At 37.4% G+C, this 18,854-nt stretch overlaps 1 protein-coding gene across 1 annotated transcript in view; it reads right to left on the bottom strand.

Annotated features, from left to right (window-relative positions):
• Positions 1 to 975: 975 nt before the first annotated feature.
• cyfip2 (cytoplasmic FMR1 interacting protein 2) overlaps positions 976 to 18,854 on the bottom strand; it is a 40,597-nt gene continuing 22,718 nt past the window's right edge. The window contains exons 11-29 of the mRNA XM_053505536.1: positions 17,065 to 17,302; positions 16,636 to 16,928; positions 15,539 to 15,686; positions 15,277 to 15,430; positions 14,937 to 15,093; positions 14,497 to 14,593; positions 14,327 to 14,403; positions 14,111 to 14,219; positions 13,763 to 13,882; positions 13,464 to 13,663; positions 13,287 to 13,374; positions 11,625 to 11,768; positions 11,407 to 11,497; positions 11,071 to 11,201; positions 5,628 to 5,700; positions 5,431 to 5,525; positions 5,106 to 5,344; positions 4,813 to 4,960; positions 976 to 2,615 (exon numbers count right to left, since the gene is read on the bottom strand). Coding sequence (XP_053361511.1) covers positions 2,448 to 2,615; positions 4,813 to 4,960; positions 5,106 to 5,344; positions 5,431 to 5,525; positions 5,628 to 5,700; positions 11,071 to 11,201; positions 11,407 to 11,497; positions 11,625 to 11,768; positions 13,287 to 13,374; positions 13,464 to 13,663; positions 13,763 to 13,882; positions 14,111 to 14,219; positions 14,327 to 14,403; positions 14,497 to 14,593; positions 14,937 to 15,093; positions 15,277 to 15,430; positions 15,539 to 15,686; positions 16,636 to 16,928; positions 17,065 to 17,302 — 2,770 coding nt within the window. The 3' untranslated portion in view covers positions 976 to 2,447. The remainder of the gene's footprint in view (positions 2,616 to 4,812; positions 4,961 to 5,105; positions 5,345 to 5,430; positions 5,526 to 5,627; positions 5,701 to 11,070; positions 11,202 to 11,406; positions 11,498 to 11,624; positions 11,769 to 13,286; positions 13,375 to 13,463; positions 13,664 to 13,762; positions 13,883 to 14,110; positions 14,220 to 14,326; positions 14,404 to 14,496; positions 14,594 to 14,936; positions 15,094 to 15,276; positions 15,431 to 15,538; positions 15,687 to 16,635; positions 16,929 to 17,064; positions 17,303 to 18,854) is intronic.

The following is an 18,854-nucleotide window of genomic DNA, read 5'->3' as shown; positions in this document are numbered from 1 at the left end:
TGTTAACCTTGCTACTGTAGTTATTGGGACGCCCCGCTGACCTCCTCATGCAACTCAATACATTTAACAAAACAGAATGACAGCATAAAACAAAAGTGAATTATGTCTTATCAAGACTCAAAGACAAGATGAAAACAATGTATGGAACATACTGTATATTACAATAATACATGACCCTGCATTGCACTAAATTAACTCTTCTTCATCTTTAACTTTACAGAACCATCTGCCATGTACATTAAGCAGATTGATGTCCATTGCAACTAAGCTGCTTGACTGATACTGTATGTTCATGTTCCTCTGCTCCAAATCAACAGACATAACAGAGTATCCATATTTATTATTGTACAGTACCAGACAAAAGTTTGGACACAAGTTTAAAGTTTACATCCTAGAACAATACTGGAGATTTTGAAACTATAAAATACCACATATGAAAGGTAATTAATAACAAATAATAATAATAAAAATTCACTCAGATAGTTCTTGCAAGAACAGTATTGTCAAGTGCATTTGCAAAACCCATCAAGCACCATGAGGAAACTGGCTCTCACGGAGACCTTCCAAGCAAGACTTAAACTTACCTCTGCTGCAGAAAAGTTCATCTAGAGTTATGAGCCTTAGAAATCCCCAATTAACAACACTTAGATTAAAGCCATTGTAAAGACTTTACATTTTTGTTTACTTTATTATTAGTTATATTCATTAATTTATATTTTTATTACTTTACACTTTACAGAGCATAAGTAGCAAACACATCTCAATATCAACTGGTCAAAGATGATTGTGTGTTTTGGAAGCCTTTAGGATTGTTTTACAATGTAGAAAGAAACCAGATTAGACAAACTAGATTAGAAAAGACCATGCAGTTAAAAGGTGTGTCTATACTTCTGACTGGTAGTGTAGCGAAGGTTATTAGAAAAAGCTCTTTCATTTTAACAAATGCATTCATATCAATAACAACTCTTAAATCAGTTTTCAGTTAGACATTTTTTTTATTTCATGGAAATACAATGCAATTTTTAATCCATTTGCACAACCATTTGTTGTACATTTCGTTGTTTCATTCTTGTTTTCTATTTTGAAACACTTGATCACTTATACAACAATATGAACAAAAATTCATGTCACAATTAGTTCCAAGATGACAATAACTTACACCCGTCATGCCAGCATTTAAAAGCAAAGCCTCTGAATTTTCATTTCTAGCATTAAACAATTGAATCCCTCCAAGGAGCAAGAAAAACTGGTTTATTGTGTATGTGAAGAGAGATTTGGAAAATGAATCCTTACTTTACTAAGTACTTTAAAAGAGAAATGTATGTAAAAGATCCTGAACTCCTGATCCTGAAATAGATGAGTTCATGAGGATCCACTCACAACAGTAGCTTTAGGTCTCGCCCTTATGTACAGAAAAAAGAAGTTAAAAGGTCATTTTCCCCTAACAACATGGTCCAAGGCTCATGATGGGAAACACCCCAATTCTGAAACATTGGATATTTCCTCTAAGTAAAAGCAAGAGGTATTTTTTAATGAAATCCTTCATCATCCCGTCTTTAAAATTTCAATTATGTGAGTTCACAATGCTAGACATATCCACTGGTTAAATACATACTTTGGATTAAAACAATATTTTCCCAGACAAGCACTTCATAAACTGAGAGGTTACTAACTGCAACCACTGGTGGGGTCTTTTCTGTAGATTAGGCAAACACACAGGACGTATTACATTATTTAAAAAAATGAACAAGTACCACAGCAAATACTTCACTCCGTCTGACATTTAGGATGGAAAATAGGAGATATAATAAGCTTTAAAAACAATTCAGAAAAGCAGAGTTAACAGGGTAATGAAGGAAGCTGAATGTGAATCTCTTTGAAATGTGCCAAAATGTAAGAATGATAAATAAATATGCAGACTAGATTAACACCTTAGTGTCCATGAACCAGATTCATTTTGCTCCAATTTCTTTAGATATAAATTACTAATTAAAATGTGAATTGAGTTGAAAGAAGTAGAGACGGCCATGCAAAAATGGTCTACTAAAGCCCATTTACTATCAGTACAGAGAAGAAGTGGAATGATGTCAGGAATTTAAAAAAGCAATAAAAATCACAATATAAATTTCTATATGTGCTCTGGTTAATTTAATAGCTATATTTAAATTTGTCACTTTTAACTTTACCACAACTTTTGCTTGTGTGTTATATTTAGGACCTGGTGTGATACTTATTACGATGTTCAGAATCAAGGCTTAGAGAACAGTGGATAAGATAAGGCCTTCAGTTAAAGATCAAATTATTGGACATGTGTGGAGGTATGTCTGCCACTGTTAAAACAGTGGTTGAGAAAAAACGCTAGAAATTAGCTTTAACTTTTAAGCGTTTATGTTTGAAAGCCTGCCCACACCGGAGGAAAGCGTGTCAGTGGTAGGTTGAGGGGGTTTTTAACATGTGGTCGCCAGAGACTGGTGTATAGGAGGCTGGAAGCAGCGAACATGCTCGACTGTAGAACTGTCCGTCTCAACAGCCTTCATGTACTTGTTAAGAATGGCAAAGATCTCGTTGTTGAGGATCTGGTACTTTCGGATGCGGTCAGCCATTTTCTTCAAGGGCTGCAAATGGAACGCAAGGAAAGTGACATATTAGACATTATACGCTATACATTTACTCATTCATCTTTTTTAAAACTTAACTGTGTTTACATCCTAATAAATATTGCTGAAATTAAAGTTTTTAAAATTAGATTCATCACACACACACGCACACACACACGCACACACACACACACACACACACAGTACAATGAGCATTGAAACACATAATAGGAATAAATGTGAGCAGGAAATAAAATAAAGTGAAATCCAAATAAAGTGGAAATTGGAATCCACACACACAAATATTATACTAAAAATAAAATTAAAACATTAAAGTGAGATTTACTGTAAGAATAAAGATTGCAAAGGCAAATATAAAATCAGCATAAATTGTACAGAAATTATAAAATAAAAATTTACACAGGAAAATATCAAAACCTGAAACATAGATAACAGGGAAATGGGGAAGCAGGGGTGGCAACAGCAGTTATGACTGTGACAACATAATGTCCCCACATGATTGTGTGCAAAATCAGTAATATCTAATAACTGAAGTTTCTTAAAATTTATGTAAACTTGTTTCTTGTAATTTGTTCTGTAGAATTTGTTATAATTTTATTTTATATTTTATAATTACATTTTATATCTGTATAAAATGTAAAAAAAGTAAAAAATTTGCCAGCCATTCATTATTGTATTTGTACTTTGAAGGCAAAACTAAAATGCCACTGTATAACATTTGCGTGTTTTCAGACTTATCCCTATTTCTAGCAAATATTTAAGAACCCGCTGCATTACCCCTTGCTGTTTCTCTTTTAGATTATTTTAAAAAGTGTTTTTTATAGGAGATACTAATAATAGTCCGTATAATTTTTTTTTAATTTTTAAGTAAAAAAAAACAAACAAAAAAAAACTGATTTCCAGTAACTAGCATTCAAAATTAGAGTTTTAAAGATGGCTTGTGTTTAGTTCACCTTTTATTCTAATGTTTAATTTTTAAACATGCATTTTGGGATGTGCATTATATATATTTTTCATTATACAACATTAAATATTCATCCTTCCTTTAAAAGATGCTACAGAAGGAAAGAAGGCAAAAAAGCCAACTGCAAGGATCCTGTACTCTAACAGCCAGAGAGAAGTGTCCATCATGATGATCTTGAAACAAATATATTTACAATTTCCTTTTTTTTTTTTTTTACTGTTGTGCTGTTTATGATTTTTTAGTTTAAGCGCATCTCTCTCCCCCTCATGGTCCAAAACAACAGCACGTGTGCTATTCTGTAAAATTTACAAACCAGTCATTTCTAGTTAAAGTTTGATTGATATTTAGTATAACAGCACAGGAACACTTCACCATTTGTATCACTCTGCTTGTGTTTGCTACAAATTAATTGTATTTCTAGCAATACTTTACACTGCATTCTATTAAAACTGCTACTATATTTACAACAGTCTGTCAGTCAAGGCTGTGTGTTGGCATGGCAACACACTAGGCTTTGTCCAACTGGAGATCCATTGGTTTGGAATGAAAACATGTGACTACATTTTGTTGTCTGATGTATAAAGTGGTATCATGCTTGCAAAAAAACATTGAAGGTGGGTATAAAAGTTGAAATAAAAGTTGTCTACTTGTCTACTGGTAAATATTACAAAATAGTACTCAAGTAACTCATAAAAAAATTAAAGATAATCAAAAAAGCTAATGCTTTTCGATAGAATATGGTTCTATGGCTAATATAGTGGGACTATATGTTCCCAAAATGATCAGAAAAACTCAACAATGTCTGCTTGCTTTCACAGTCGTTATGAGATTCTGGGCTCAGACCACATGCGCTATTACTCCCCGATACAGCAGGTGGCAGTACGCACCTACAGTACTTGGCTTGCAAGCAACCAATAAACACAAACTAATATTAAAATATCAATAATTAATATTATTGATATTTAAAAAAAAATGCTTGCCTTCCTACTTTCTCAGCTACGGCTATGTAGTTCATAAGATGAAATCGGTATGTGCTGCATTCTAGGAGACAGAAGACAGCCTGTCTCCTTCCGTGGTCAGGTCATATATGATTTAAATACCCGGCCAAGTTATCTGGCCCAGGCATGATACTACATGTCCATTTTACACATATATGCAGTATATATGGGTCAGGTGAACTCGGCTCCATGCCAGTGCCCACAGTGTGAAAGCAACCTTAAAGTCACTTACCACATTCTTGATGATCTCATCCTTGCCATCCTGTCTCTGGACCTTCAGCAAGTGGTAGCAGAAATCAAAGAGGTCGAAGCGCCGCTGCTGGCCCAACAAAACGATGATGGCGCAGCCAGCCCAGTTTAGTCCATCCCCAAAACACTGTCTAAACACAAACAGAGTTGCACCATAGTATGCTCTGTAGAAAACAACAAGCTAATACTCCTAAAACCTCTACTGCACAGAAGATCACTGTGTAAAGTTGTGGTTTGCGTCTCTATGCCAATGTTACGCTAATGTAAATAACATACTCAGCGGTAAACTCGTGTGTGCCCACTGGGATACAGTAGACAAACTGCATGGCGCTCCAGAGCCGGTGAAACTCCATGCACTCGTCCACGTGCATGACTCCGTTGCTGGGCGGTGGTCCGCGCCACACGCTGTCTTGCAGAAAGCTGCGGATGCGCGTTAGGATGACCTCGAACATTGACAAGCCGCAGCACAGCCTCTCCTTGGTCAGCAGGTCTCCCTCTCGTGCTATAGCAATTTGCTATCAGGAAGATTAGCATATAAGTAAAGCGTATATTTCACTATAACATGCCCATTATAACCTCTGAACAGGTTTTGGTCTCTCACCTGTGGAGTACCAAGTCTCTCAATGAGAGGGACCAGATGCAGAGGCGCATACTTCGCTTCCAGTCTCTTCATCCTTACCTCCAACCTCTCGCCCTCTACAGAGCAAACAATTGCATGGTTCAGACTCAGCATCGCAAGCTGATTTACAGGTCTCAGCGAAATGAGAGTAATTATTTATAATCTGTGGTGTCCTTCACCTTTGATGTAGACTCTGGGAAGAATGTTCTGGAATGGCGCTGCATGAAGGAGGTCACAAACTTCTTCCTGCGACTAAAATGAGAAAAAGAATCGCCATAGAAACCTAGTGAGCAACAACACTGCTTAACAACGCTGGCTCCACTGTGAGATTACAGAAACCACACAAACAGCAGTTTGAACCCTGGGTGTCATTCAGTAATTAAATTCTGGGTCATGTCAAAATGAAGGAGTTCAAAACGCAGAGGTCCATTTTTGGCTTTAAGCCCTAACTACAGTCCGGTTTGTTTAAAAACAATTCCCTGATTTATTCAATTAAACCTACAGAGGGAGCCAAAATGTGTATATACACTCAAACTGAATTATGGTTGCAATGTGTAGTATTATGTTTCGTCTAGAGATGTCAGTATTCACACCGTTATTGCTGATATTCTGTCATGTGAACGTCAGCAGATAGCCAAAAAATAAAAAAAAGGATGTGGGAGACGTACACTGAAGGATGTATATAATAAAGCATAGAGTGTCCACATGAATTGCTCTGCATGAAACCCCAATTTCTTACCACAGAAAAAACCATTTACACTGGCTGCACTACAGGAAGAAATGATCAATTCAATTTAATTCAATTTTATTTGTATAGCGCTTTTAACAATTGTCATTGTCGCAAAGCAGCTTTACACAATCAAAATAATTATTTAAGTTTGTATGGAATGTGAATGTGTATGAATCAAAATGGTCAGATAGTCCCTAGTGAGCAAGCCGAGGGTGACAGTGGCAAGGAAAAACTCCCTAAGGTGGCCATAAGATCATGCAAGTATCATACAGAGCAATCCCTGTGGACATTCTAGTCAATGTTGTTCATACAGTAGTTCGCTAAAACCAACGGTCAGTATCTGGATGTTAATGGTGGCCACTTTGAGCACTTAATGTGATTGCATAACTCAAACATGACTTACAGCTATCCTTTGTTGTTTATATAAATTGAGTAATACAATTTTATGCATGTATTTTTTATGGTGGCTTAGTAGTTAGTGTTGTCGCCTTGCACCTCCAGGGTCTAGGTTCGATTCACGTCTCTGTGTGCGGAAGTTTGCATGTTCTCCCTGTGCTTGGTAGGTTTCGTCCCACAGTCCAAAGACATGCAGATTATTAGTGTATGTGTGTGTGCCCTGCGATGGATTGGCACCCTGTCCTACCCCGCTTTGTGCCCTACGTCTCCTGGGATAGGATCCAGCCTCTACCCCAACCTCCCCCCTCCTGTTGAAGTGTGTATACATTTTTTGAGTCCCTCTGTATAATACACTTGTTTGGCAGTTTATTACATAGAGTACATATACTAATAATTTAATCATGTACACCAACAACATAGATCTCTGTGTAGTTCATAATACTGTAGTCCATTTGTTGCAGCTTCTACACCATCCATCATAAAGGAATTACCATAGAACCATCTGATATAATTTAGGCTGTTTTATTCTCAGCACAGCAGTGACTAATACACAGCTGTACACAGCAGACCTTTTTCCATTTCTCTAATCCAATCTTTTTGCTCCTTAACAAATTTATTTTGATCTTTTTTATTGTTATTATTAGCCTCACTGGCAAGTGGTTTAGTTATGGTCGGACAGACAGCTCTTTAGTCAAAATCCTGTGAGTGCTCATCACAGTGTGCACATGAAAATGCTCTTAATTTCCCTTTAAAATATAGCTGTGATTTTTGCAGTAGACTTTTTTTTGATGCAATTTCATCACGCATTTACGTGATCTCAAATCAGCATCATTAATTATTTTTATTCCAACCACATTTCTTGTGAATTAACTGTTTTTAACTTATAGTAGAATAGAATTATAGTAATTATAACGTTTTCTTTGCTTGATGCAGGTCAACAACTGACCAATTGAAAAGGTGACTTTTTTGGTCAGGCAGTGTATGTAGTTTATGCGTATGGAGTGATCTTGAACAAACAGAAATATTGCTGAAGATTAAGGTGTTTTATATTCTTACACACAAAATTTGACGACACACCATACCGTTTATTTTCCATGCGTACTTTGTGTTGAACATTCCCTAGCCCCAGATAGTTTCTGATTAGAGTAGAGGCCATATAAGATTAGAGGAGTGAAAAACTACATAGCAGCAGATGGACTACAGTCAGTTATCGTATCCTTAAAAAGAGCAACCTTGGGTAGCTTGACCTTAATGAGAATACTAGAGAGTAAATACAAGGGGCATTCAATTCAAACCAAGACTTATGATGACATTTCTGGTGACTTCAAACATAGAAAACTGATGAGACTCTTAGCCACAGTAAACATTTGAATGGTGCAAACATTTAAATAAGGCTGTAGGTCCATGAATCGACAGATAAAGCAGAAGGGACACATCTGTCTGTGGAAACAACCATCACCACTTGTACATTACGGAAACTCAGCTGGGAGGTACTTCCACACCCCCCATGACCTTGCTCCAGGTCATTTCCACATGTTTGGACCTTTAAAGGAGTTCCTGGGAGGCCAGCATTCCAGACGTAAAGCAGGTGGTCCAATCATGGCTCCAGTTTAATGAGAAAATCTTCTACTTTGATGGTGTCCATCCACTAGTGAAAGGCTGGGATAACTGCATTAGTGTAGCAGGGGATTATTTAGAGGAATAAAGATAGACAGGAATGAAGATGTTCTGTTAGTCTGCAAATTAATAATCAAAAGGCCCGGTTTGACTTGAACACCCCTCATACTATATGGGAGTACCTAATAAATAAACAACTTTCTGTATATTAGCCATTCGTTTTATGAAATGGTTAGATTAGGAAATCCTATTTAATTGTACTGTATGGCTTCAGGAATTTGAACAGTGATTAATAGACATGAACACGCAGAAACATTAAGCTGGTAGATAAGAACAAACATAGCATAAAATACAGAATTTACACAAATTAGATCCTGGAATAAATTACATGGTGTGATTCATTTTAGTGAAATGAGGGCACACTGATTTTGTCATACCACTTCAAACACAATAATAAACCAGGCAACGAGCAGATCGGTGTCCTGTGCAGAACAGTGTCAATGAGAGATCAGCATGCATTGATCAGAAGGCACAAAGTACACGTCAAATGATAATAAAAAAAAGATAGATTTAAGGGCCAAATAAAAGCCAAGCAGCAGAATATTACAACTGACAGAATAGCAAAGTGCATGAATGTAAGATCAGTGCATCAGAGCAAGACAATCACGAGCAGCCAGAGAGTGTTCCATACTGCCATGAATTCAGAGAACATGCAAGAAAAATGTCTCTTTATTTATTAGTATGTGCAGCTGATTTCGAAAGGATCTGACTTTCTGATGCCTGCCCTGGAGAGACTTATTTTTAGAGTCTTTAATTGTAATGTCTAACAAAACTAAAGACTCTTGTAGAAAAACTGTGGTGGACTCCTGTACGCCCCTGTATCATCCTAATCTCTATCATATCGCTAGGTTTGTGTAAGTGGAGTTCCAGTTGCATATACCCCATTTCCAACTGACTTAGGCCTAAGTCTAATTAGGCCTATCTTTATTTATATAAAAATGGAACAACAGACTTTTGGTCAGATCGGACTTGCATGTAATAATAGTTCACATTCATAATTCCAAGTACCTTTCATCTGATTCTAATGTGGACATCTCTCCTCTAAAATGGCGCCCTTTTGCGCCCGTGCCATCTGAGTTAAAATGCCTCATATTTGTGGGACCACTTATTCATTTTAAACAATGAGATTTAAGCAAAAAACATGCTTGGGATTGCAAGGATGTCAAGCAGTTAGCTGGCTATATTTGTTAAGGTCCAAAGAAAAGAAGAAAGCCAGATGCCTTGTTTTAGCTGTTTTAGCAGATGTTTCTTACACTGTTATGGAATCTCCACACTGTCGGTGCTGACTGATGGCATCAACATATGCGAAGGCAAAAAGCTGTATGAATTAAAATCTGATAGTGCTCATTCCAGTCACATGACTGGGTATTGGATATATATCAGATCAAGCTCAACATACAAAAGTGACTCAGATCTGTGCATTCAGATAGCCATAAAAAAAATCAGATCTGTGTCACATTATGGTAAAAATCGTGAACGTATCCATAAACCCTGAAGATTTTCATAGGACAAGAGCAAAGTAGAAAAAAAAACACAAAAACGAACTAAAAAACATGTATGTATGGACAAGACATTGTATACAGACTCAGAGTTGTATATTTTTTCTGTTACAGTTGATCTAATGTTTTGCCCTTTTCCTTAGAATTTAGAAAGCGAATTGGATACATTTGCCCTAGCTGTTACTCTGAAAATGTCAAATACCATGTTTACCTACATTATACATCATGTACCAGCTGTTAATCTATAGCTGTTAAATCTCTTTTATTGTGTGAGCATGGCATTACCTCATCCCTTTGTATTTTATTAACCCAAGCATCCACAAATTTTGTAACTCTTCACTTTTTTTTTTAATGACACGGAACAAACTTCGCTTAGACTGTTGTCCAGACACTGTGATCTTTGAATCCATGGCAGAACAGGACCCCAGAAAGAATATGTCAAATGAAAGAAAGCGACAGCGACCAGAGACGGTGTGCTATTGGTCTTTGTGTGGATTTGATACATGAGTTAAGACCTAATTCCTTACCACCTTTGGTTGTTGCCAGCGTGTAATGAGAAATAAAGTTGCATTTTAGAGGCAGATGGCAGCACTATCTTCTACTGACACATTATTGGCATTCACACAGTACACACACACACACACACACACACACACACACACACACACTAATCATTGTACACACTGTCCAGGGTGACAATTGTATACAATGTTTTAGGAGAGAATACTGATTTTTAGCTTTAAACATAGGAAAAAATACTGTACAGGATCGGTAGGTCCTGTAGGCTGTGAATATCACTTTTATTCAGAGTAGTTTAAAGTACTTGTGAAAACTCACTAACAGGTAAAATTCTCTGACAGAAACAAGTACTCGCTAAGAACTGTCAAGAATTTCAGTCTCCTACAAATCTGTAAGAATCTCTCTCTCTCTCTCTCTCACCCGCACACACACACACAAACTTTTTTTTGTGAAAGTAATGCTTGAAAGAAAATGTATTTAACAGATTGTACAGCATATTTAACAAGTCTGAGGAAGACAGGGAAAGTTAAAGAGAAAGAAAAAAAAGTAGTAAGATGAAACGACAGAGCTGAGAGAGGAATAATAATGAACTTGTAAATATTATACTGTAGAAAGTCCACGGTTATACACAAGAGATTTACATAAAACCTACATTTACATAAAAATTGTATATAATATTTAAAATAAAACTATATTAATATAAATATAATATTTCCATATTTTACACATTGTAGCTTTAAAGCTAAGAAACAAAAAAAAAATGAAAGTAAAAATGAAAGAACGTGTACTGCATTTTCCTACCAGAGCTTGTTCAATCAGGAGGCAGAAGAGGATTGCATTGCCGACCTCTCTTAGACTTTGAAACACGTCAGTCTTCAGCTCGGCGTATTCGATTATATCCTTGAGCTGGTGGTGAAAAAACTCCAGGATACCTGGAAAATGCACAACTCGTAATTACCATTAAGAACTGACAACGAAACAAGACAGTACTCTTAAAACTACTACAGAGTCTTTAGTGTAAGTCGCCTGCGATCTTCAGGATATTCAAAGGACTGAAGCAGTCTGTTGGATGTCATTAACATGGATTTCCTTTAAGCAAAATATGACGAGCTGTAATCTGAGACAATGAGCCCTTACCTGGTGATCCATACTCGTGGCGAGGCAAACGGCATATCTTAGGCATCACCTCTATCAGAGTCTTCACATACTGAAGGATGGTGCCCTGGAGCTGAACAGTACAGAGGGAGACACACCGAAATAACACTAGTTAAAAACAGATGATGATATACTGCTTATAAACAGATACAGAATGATATCCTGTATTATATATCCAGAGCCTGTGAAATGATCGCTACCAAGCTCTTGACTATTTTCAGCAGTTCCTCCATGACTACAGCGATGCCCTGGTAGCCAAGGAGACGACAGATGGTTTTGAAATGCGGGGGACCCACGAAGTTCCTGTAGGAGCTGTAGATGTGGGAGTACGCGATGTTGAGAGGCTGTAAAAAAGACAAAAACACTATTTTACAGACAATCTCCTCAAACAGCACATGCCATGGTGAAGAGTTTTATTTTAAATGAAAAAGACTATGCAAAATGTATAGTATATACAGTACAGCACAGTATTGTGCACATGTGAAAATGTTATAAAATATGCCAAAAAATGCTAAAAAAGCAAAGATGCATTAAAAAACTAATGACATTTATGGTTCCTTAAGCATAGGTTTGTAGCAGTTTTGCTATATTGAGATGTTATTTAAAAAACAGTATGGTTTATATAAATATTTTTAAAATAAATTTTATTTACATTATTTTTCCATTTAAAGAGACGGCACTGTGGAACATCATATTGACACATTAGATTTGGCAGGTTTTTGGTTGGATGCCCTTCCTGGTCAACCCTCTTATTTATATCTGAGTTTAGCACCGGGACTAAGGATACACTCCATCCAGTGGCCAGTAACTGAACCCAGGCTTTATCATGGCTGGTAATAAAAACCTACCAATGAGCCACCAATGCCTTTATTTTTCAAATTGATTAAGTAATTAATGGAGTGGGTAAGAAAGGATGGAGAATCCTTGCATTAGTGCAATACTATTAATTAAACAGATCGATGACTTTTTCCATAATTTTTTTTTTATGGTATATTCCTGGATTAAACACTAAACAATAAGTTTGATGCAGCTATAACTTCACAATGGCTCTAGACTGCTCTGTCCCATATCTCAGATATTAAGCATTTAAAATGTACACTTCCTTGCAAATCCAGCAGTAACACTAGCAAGTGGATTAAGAACATATTGTGAGCTTTAGCTTCTGTATTGAGTTTATCAGCAGATTTTTAAACTTGAGGTCTAACTTTAAAAATAAAGTGATGCGAATTAAGCAGAGCATTGAGACATCATGATCAATATTGTAAACAGTTTTGTAAAAAAAAAAAAAAAGTACAGTATATATTACATATACACATATAAAAAGCCTCGACTACTGTTATTGGGCGATAAAATCTCACATTGGGTTATAGACCATTATGGCAAAGAAATGCTTTATGACCAACAAAGAAATAGGGAATTTAATCTTATTTTATCTCATCTTCATATTAAAACAGATGATATGTGCAACATCTACAATGTTGTGATATGATACTCTGTTGATATGTGGGGCTTTTTAAACTAGCTTAAAAGGGAAGTGTATACAAACATGTACACATAAAAATGTGAAAAAAATATCAACACACCACACCATGACTCAGAACTCGTGTGGAAACAAAAGCATCACTGAAGCTACATCTGTCATTCCGAAACACTTATCCAGCTTTGTTCAGGAGAGATCATGCTGTACTTACAGTATAATGAAATCTTAATTAGAGAGTATTTATTCACTCTACAGCTGGTAAAATGACAGATTTTTTTTTAAACAGTGTAAAGGTGGAGCTAGGGGTCTTAAGGTATTGAATCATACAAAAGCACTTTGCATAAATTAATGTTCATACATGAATGACAGTGCTGAAACATACCTTAGAGCCATACAGGTAGTAAGGCTGAACGTTGGCAGGCTTATCTCGCTGAGGCTCTTGGGTAAAAGGAATTGCTGTGCGCACAAATCTGCCCCAGAGAGTAAAAACATGATGAACAAGAAATTACAAATGATACATTCACATATCGTTTTTGATCTGCAGGGAATCTGTACAGACCTGTTGGTGGAGCCGTTGTAGCAGTAGTTTGGTAAGAAGTCGAAGTTAAGCTCCCAGAAGACGTGCAGTGTGATGCGGCCATAAGGAGCAGACACGTTGTGGTTGGCCTCACGGAACATGGCGTCGAAACTGTCCAGGGTCATGTTTTTGGACAACAGCCGATGAGTCAGTCGGTTTATTTCCAGCAACCACTCGAGCTCCTGTAAAATACATACACGCAAAGTATGGAGGGGAATCATATTCGTGCTTTCACAAAACACCATGAGAAACACACTGTTTATTTAGTGCGTTGCTTTTACCACTATAGACGTGAGGTCTTCACTCTCGAAGCGGCTGATGGCGTGGTCCAGGGATTTGTACATGGCCGCTGAGATCCTCTGGGTGATCAGCCTGTTCAGGTCAATGGAACGACCCAGGAGCTGTGAACAAGTGCACAGGAAGGAAGATAATAATTCATTATGTTATTATTAGGGCCCAAGCACTGTGTGTGAGGTCCCGCTTGTTTAGTAATATTATTATTAAGTCTCATTCAGTGAAACTTTACTTTAATGCCAAAAGAACAAGAACTTGAATTTAAATATAAAGTATTAAGACAAACGCTAAAAAGATAGAGATGTTCAACACCTGTGTAAAAAGGTAGGCTTTACCTGCACATGTCTCTGTTTTAGCAGTGTCTCATAGCGGTTTGAGGGAGGATAAGGGATAATCACACCATAGTTCTTACATTCTGCCCGGAAGCGTTTGTCCAAGAGAACGCTGAGACAAACACATTTACGTATTCAGGGTTTAACGCTTAATCAAAAACATTCAACATTAAATTAATTGTTAAATAAACAGATAAATGTGGTATCATGATTGCTTACCTTCCAGCCATTGCTTTATAATAGGCGAATATTTGATCAGCCAATTTGTATACAAACTGATCAAAACACAGGTTCACCTATACAAAGAAGCAAAATCATTGTTAAATAATTACAGCATCTGAAAAAAAAATATGTTGAAATGCCTTCATTATTAAAATTTAAGACATTACCTCAGCCTCTATCTCATCATAAAGGAACTGCTTCTTGAACTTGGTTAGAGCGTAATACCCGCTGTCATTATAAAGGTCCAAAGGATACAACACATATCTGGAAAAAAATAATGAATATGCATTAAAATATGCAGAAAATTCATAAAAAAAGTATAATTAATGCCTCAGTTTTATATAGACTTTCTCCAAATACTGTAGCTAACTTGAGAAGGGTTTCTACCTTTATCTACACAAACTGGACATTTGTTAAAACTATGAACCTTTTTTGTATATTTCGATCCACGCATTCTAAAAGTCAATACATTTCCCTCTAAACATACTTATAATTATGTTTCTATATGACATATAATAAAGGACAAGGATCTCTGCCAATGCTACTATGACGCAATTTATAGGCATAAGACGAGATGCAGAAGTGTATAATTGTTTGCAGGACTTACTCCATCATGGAGGGTTCTTTGGTCTCCAGAATATGATCAGTGAGGATCCAGGGCATAGACATCTCAATAGGGAACTGGATGCGACGACCCATGGTGAGCTCCAGGAAGAACTCTCTGAACCACAGCTGTGACAGGTCACAGCACTGCTGAAGGGCCTCTGAGAATTAAAATTTGACATGTGCTGTTTCATGACGGTTATTCAGCAAACATTTTATTATTAATATTATGCATTACAGTGTAATGTAAGGAGGATCTAAATTTAAAAAATGCTATTCAGGAGCCTGAATAACTGCTTTAAATATTGTGGGGGTTTTTTAATATCACAAAGGTGATTCCTCACCACTGAAGTTAAGGAGATGGGTGTAGAAGAAGGAGTGCTTATGGAAGTCCTCTATGGCCTGAACTATTGGGCCGTCCAGGCTGCTGCGCAGTGTCTTCTTAGAGCCGCTCTTGTCAGCGATCAGAGACTCAAGCATAGTTCGCACCATGTATAGCTGTCAGGAGACAAAATGTTTTAAAATAATTTTAGGGAACTTCTAAAGAGCTGTTATGCCATCCATAAGCAATGGATATGTGAAAAGAGAATCTTTAGTGTAACTGACTTGAGTGCTTGAGGGGCCGACAGCACGGCGCGGCACTTTGATATCGAAACCTCCTTTGGGGTCCTTCTCTCCCCTTAGACAAGGGTCATTGGGCGGCTCCCTGCCTCCCTCCCAGTCACAGATGGTCTTCCGAATGGCCTGTAGAACACTGCAGAGAGAAAGATGGAAATGCTGCAACCATGGTGATGAAAGTCCTACTCTCAATCAGTTACTAAAATAAATTAGCAAGCATGTTGAACTAATGCACTGCATTCTTCATTGTGGATGTATTAACATCTAACTGATTGTGCTTCCTTGCCACCTTTATATTCCTGGTAGTGCTGAGAATCATACTGTAGTTCGAGCTGTTGCTGCAATCTGATGGTCTTTAATTTGATGCGACACTAATATACCGATATTTATTGTCTGATAAGATGTATTTATTAAAGGTTTGGAGGTATTTAAAAAACAAGGAAATGCTATGTAAATTGCATTGTTGTTTGTTTATATATAATCTAATGTCTTGTACAAAGCGGCCATCTGCTTTACACTCCAGTCCAAAAGACAGCAGTATTGTACCATTAACCCAGAAACAAAAAAAAAGCAATAATCTTGCAAAATGAGAGTATTTTGCAAGTATTTTGCAACTTGTATTTCCTGCAATAGCTGTGGTATATTATTAATGAATTCATATATTTTAGACTAGTGTGAATTTATACTGAATTGAAAAGTGATTCAATGAACAAAATCGACCAACAAAAAATCGAGTGAATTGCATAATCGGTTTAATCGCACAGCTCTAATTCACATCATTAGTTAATATACAAGAACGCCAACTATAAGTCCAATACTAATTGAAGATGTGACATTTCCAGTATACATACACATCATCATTAAGTTTAATTTATTACACAGCCATAACAAGTTTTAATACATTTTTCTGAGATCATTTTCACAATAAAGTAAAACACATTGTGTACAAAATAATTTTTTTATATGGGTGTCAAATGGGTCAAATGTTCACTAAAATTAAGAAACTTTGTATGAAAAAGTTGAGTTTAACCTCATAGTCCCATTTTTTTACAGCCATAACATCATGATATTTTTAAAGATCTTACCTGATTAGGACGTTTTTTTTCTTGCGCACAGCCTGCCTTAGCGGCTCTCTCAGCGTGACCTGGGCAAAGTCCTGCAGCGCAGAATAGATCGTGTTCCTGATGGCCTGGTTGAAGACGCTCTCCATGCGGCCCATCAGCACCTGCAGGCCTTTGATCATGGCGATCACTTCCACCAAGGCAAATTTCTCCTCGCTGGTATAGTTATATCGTGTAGCACGCTCATACTCTTCAGCAGTGCCAGGACAGTCCTTATTGCAAAACTTATCAGTGGGGTGCACAAGTTTCCATGAGTACTGGAACAGGAAGTGAAACATAGAAAAAAAGTGACTAATAATAGCAGAGAGAAAAATCCTAAACAAAAGAAATGCAACTGTATTATCTACGATTTAAGTCCTGCATTCACACACACACACACAAACACATACTTACCACCTCCATGACATGAGTGCTCCACTTGGAGAGGAGCTGCAAACCTCGGAGTGCCAGGTCAAACAGCTCCCTGTACTCTTCATCAGATTTCTGGCTGTCTAACCCAGAGCCTGTGACCACCTCACTATTACTGTAACGTGCCAGCTCGGAGATGAAGCGGATGTGGTCATCCCGGATCTGAACCATCTGTTCACACAGGTTATACTGGGGACTAATGCTGCTCTGGGTGCAAGTCCACCTGGGGAGTAAAATGACCAATTAAGAAGATTCAAAAATAAGCATCAAGAGGAAACATGAAAACCTATCTGTCCCTAACATCCTTGAATCACAAGCTACTGCTAAAATAAACAGCATTATACACGGATCAGTCATAACAATAAATCTTAAAACAATATGCCAATAGGTTCCCCTTGTGACTCCATAAGACCTCTGGAAGTTCTGCGGTGTCTGGAACCAGCCTACTAGCAGCGGATCCTTTAAGTGCCTCTGTGGATCTAGTTGGTCTGGTGTATCCCATGGATGCTCATATGGTTTGAGGTCTGAGGAATTTGTAGGCCAGATTAACAACCTTAAACTATTTGCCTGCTAAGCCCCATACACGGTTCTGATACCTTTCTTTCCTAGCCAGCAATAACTTTTTCTAGGTGTGCTGTGTTTCATTGGCTTTTCTGTGGGATCGAATCCAGACAGGCTGGCCTCCCCCTCGTCACACAAAGATGAGCCTTGGGTGCCCATGATCCTGTCACCAGTTTGCTAATATATAATTGATAATGTTGTAGGTAATGTTAATGTTATTGGTGTACACTCTTGCTAATACAGTACATGTCTTAAATAGATGAAGTGATAAATGTGTCTTAAATAGATAAGGTATAACAACTTAGAAGTAGGTTATTATATTAACACTTCTCCGAATAATGTTTTCAGCACTGATATGCTTACCATGCTTGTGCACACACTAATCATTTTTATTTTCCTAAATGAGTCACAAGGTCCGGGTTCGATTGCCAGCCAGGTTCGATTCCCGTCTCTGTGTGCATGGAGTTTGCATGTTCTCCCTGTACTTGGTTTCCTCCGGGTACTCCGGTTTCCTCCCACAGTTCAAAGAAATGTAGGTTAGGTTAACTGGCGTTTTAAAATTGCCCGTAGTGTGTGTTTATGTGTGCCCTGCGATGGATTGGCACCGTGTCCAGGGTGTACCCCACCTCGTGCCCTAAGTCCCCTGGGATAGGTTCCAGACCCCCCGCGACCTACAGGACTAAGCGGTATAGACGATGAGAGAGTGAGTGAGTAAGTGAGTCAACTGCCAAACCATTAAGGATCAATGGAATGTAGGATTTATTTAATCTTGCTCCATTTAAAGGGGACCTATTATGTAAAATCCACTTTCCAATAATATTTTGACATTTATGTACTGTTGGCCTCTCCTCTGCATGAACACATATAAACGTGAGAAACATGATGTTAATTCTTTTTGCATTTTTGTTTTGGCCTGGGCGTTAATACTTATGTGCTAAAGTGTTAAATAAACATTCAAGGACTAACCGCTTAAGACAAACCTAGTAAGCCCTTATGAAGGGCTAGGTTAGCTGTTAGCAGTTAGTGGCTTACCACTAAGGCGTAACCTAGCTTTCTACACCTCTTAGAAGTGTTTCAGCATTTATACTGATATGAATATTAAGGATGTACATTTCTTATTATTTTGTTTGTCAGAAATGCAGGTGGGGAAGCCTGGAAATGGGTGTGAAATGTTAGATAAGATTAAAAACATAGAGGTGTCTAAGAAAATGCAC

The sequence above is a fragment of the Clarias gariepinus genome, chromosome 10, assembly GCF_024256425.1.
Source record: "Clarias gariepinus isolate MV-2021 ecotype Netherlands chromosome 10, CGAR_prim_01v2, whole genome shotgun sequence".
Lineage (NCBI taxonomy): Eukaryota > Metazoa > Chordata > Actinopteri > Siluriformes > Clariidae > Clarias > Clarias gariepinus.
The sequence above is the reverse complement of the archived record's forward strand: the minus strand, read 5'-3'. Positions and strand labels throughout refer to the sequence as shown.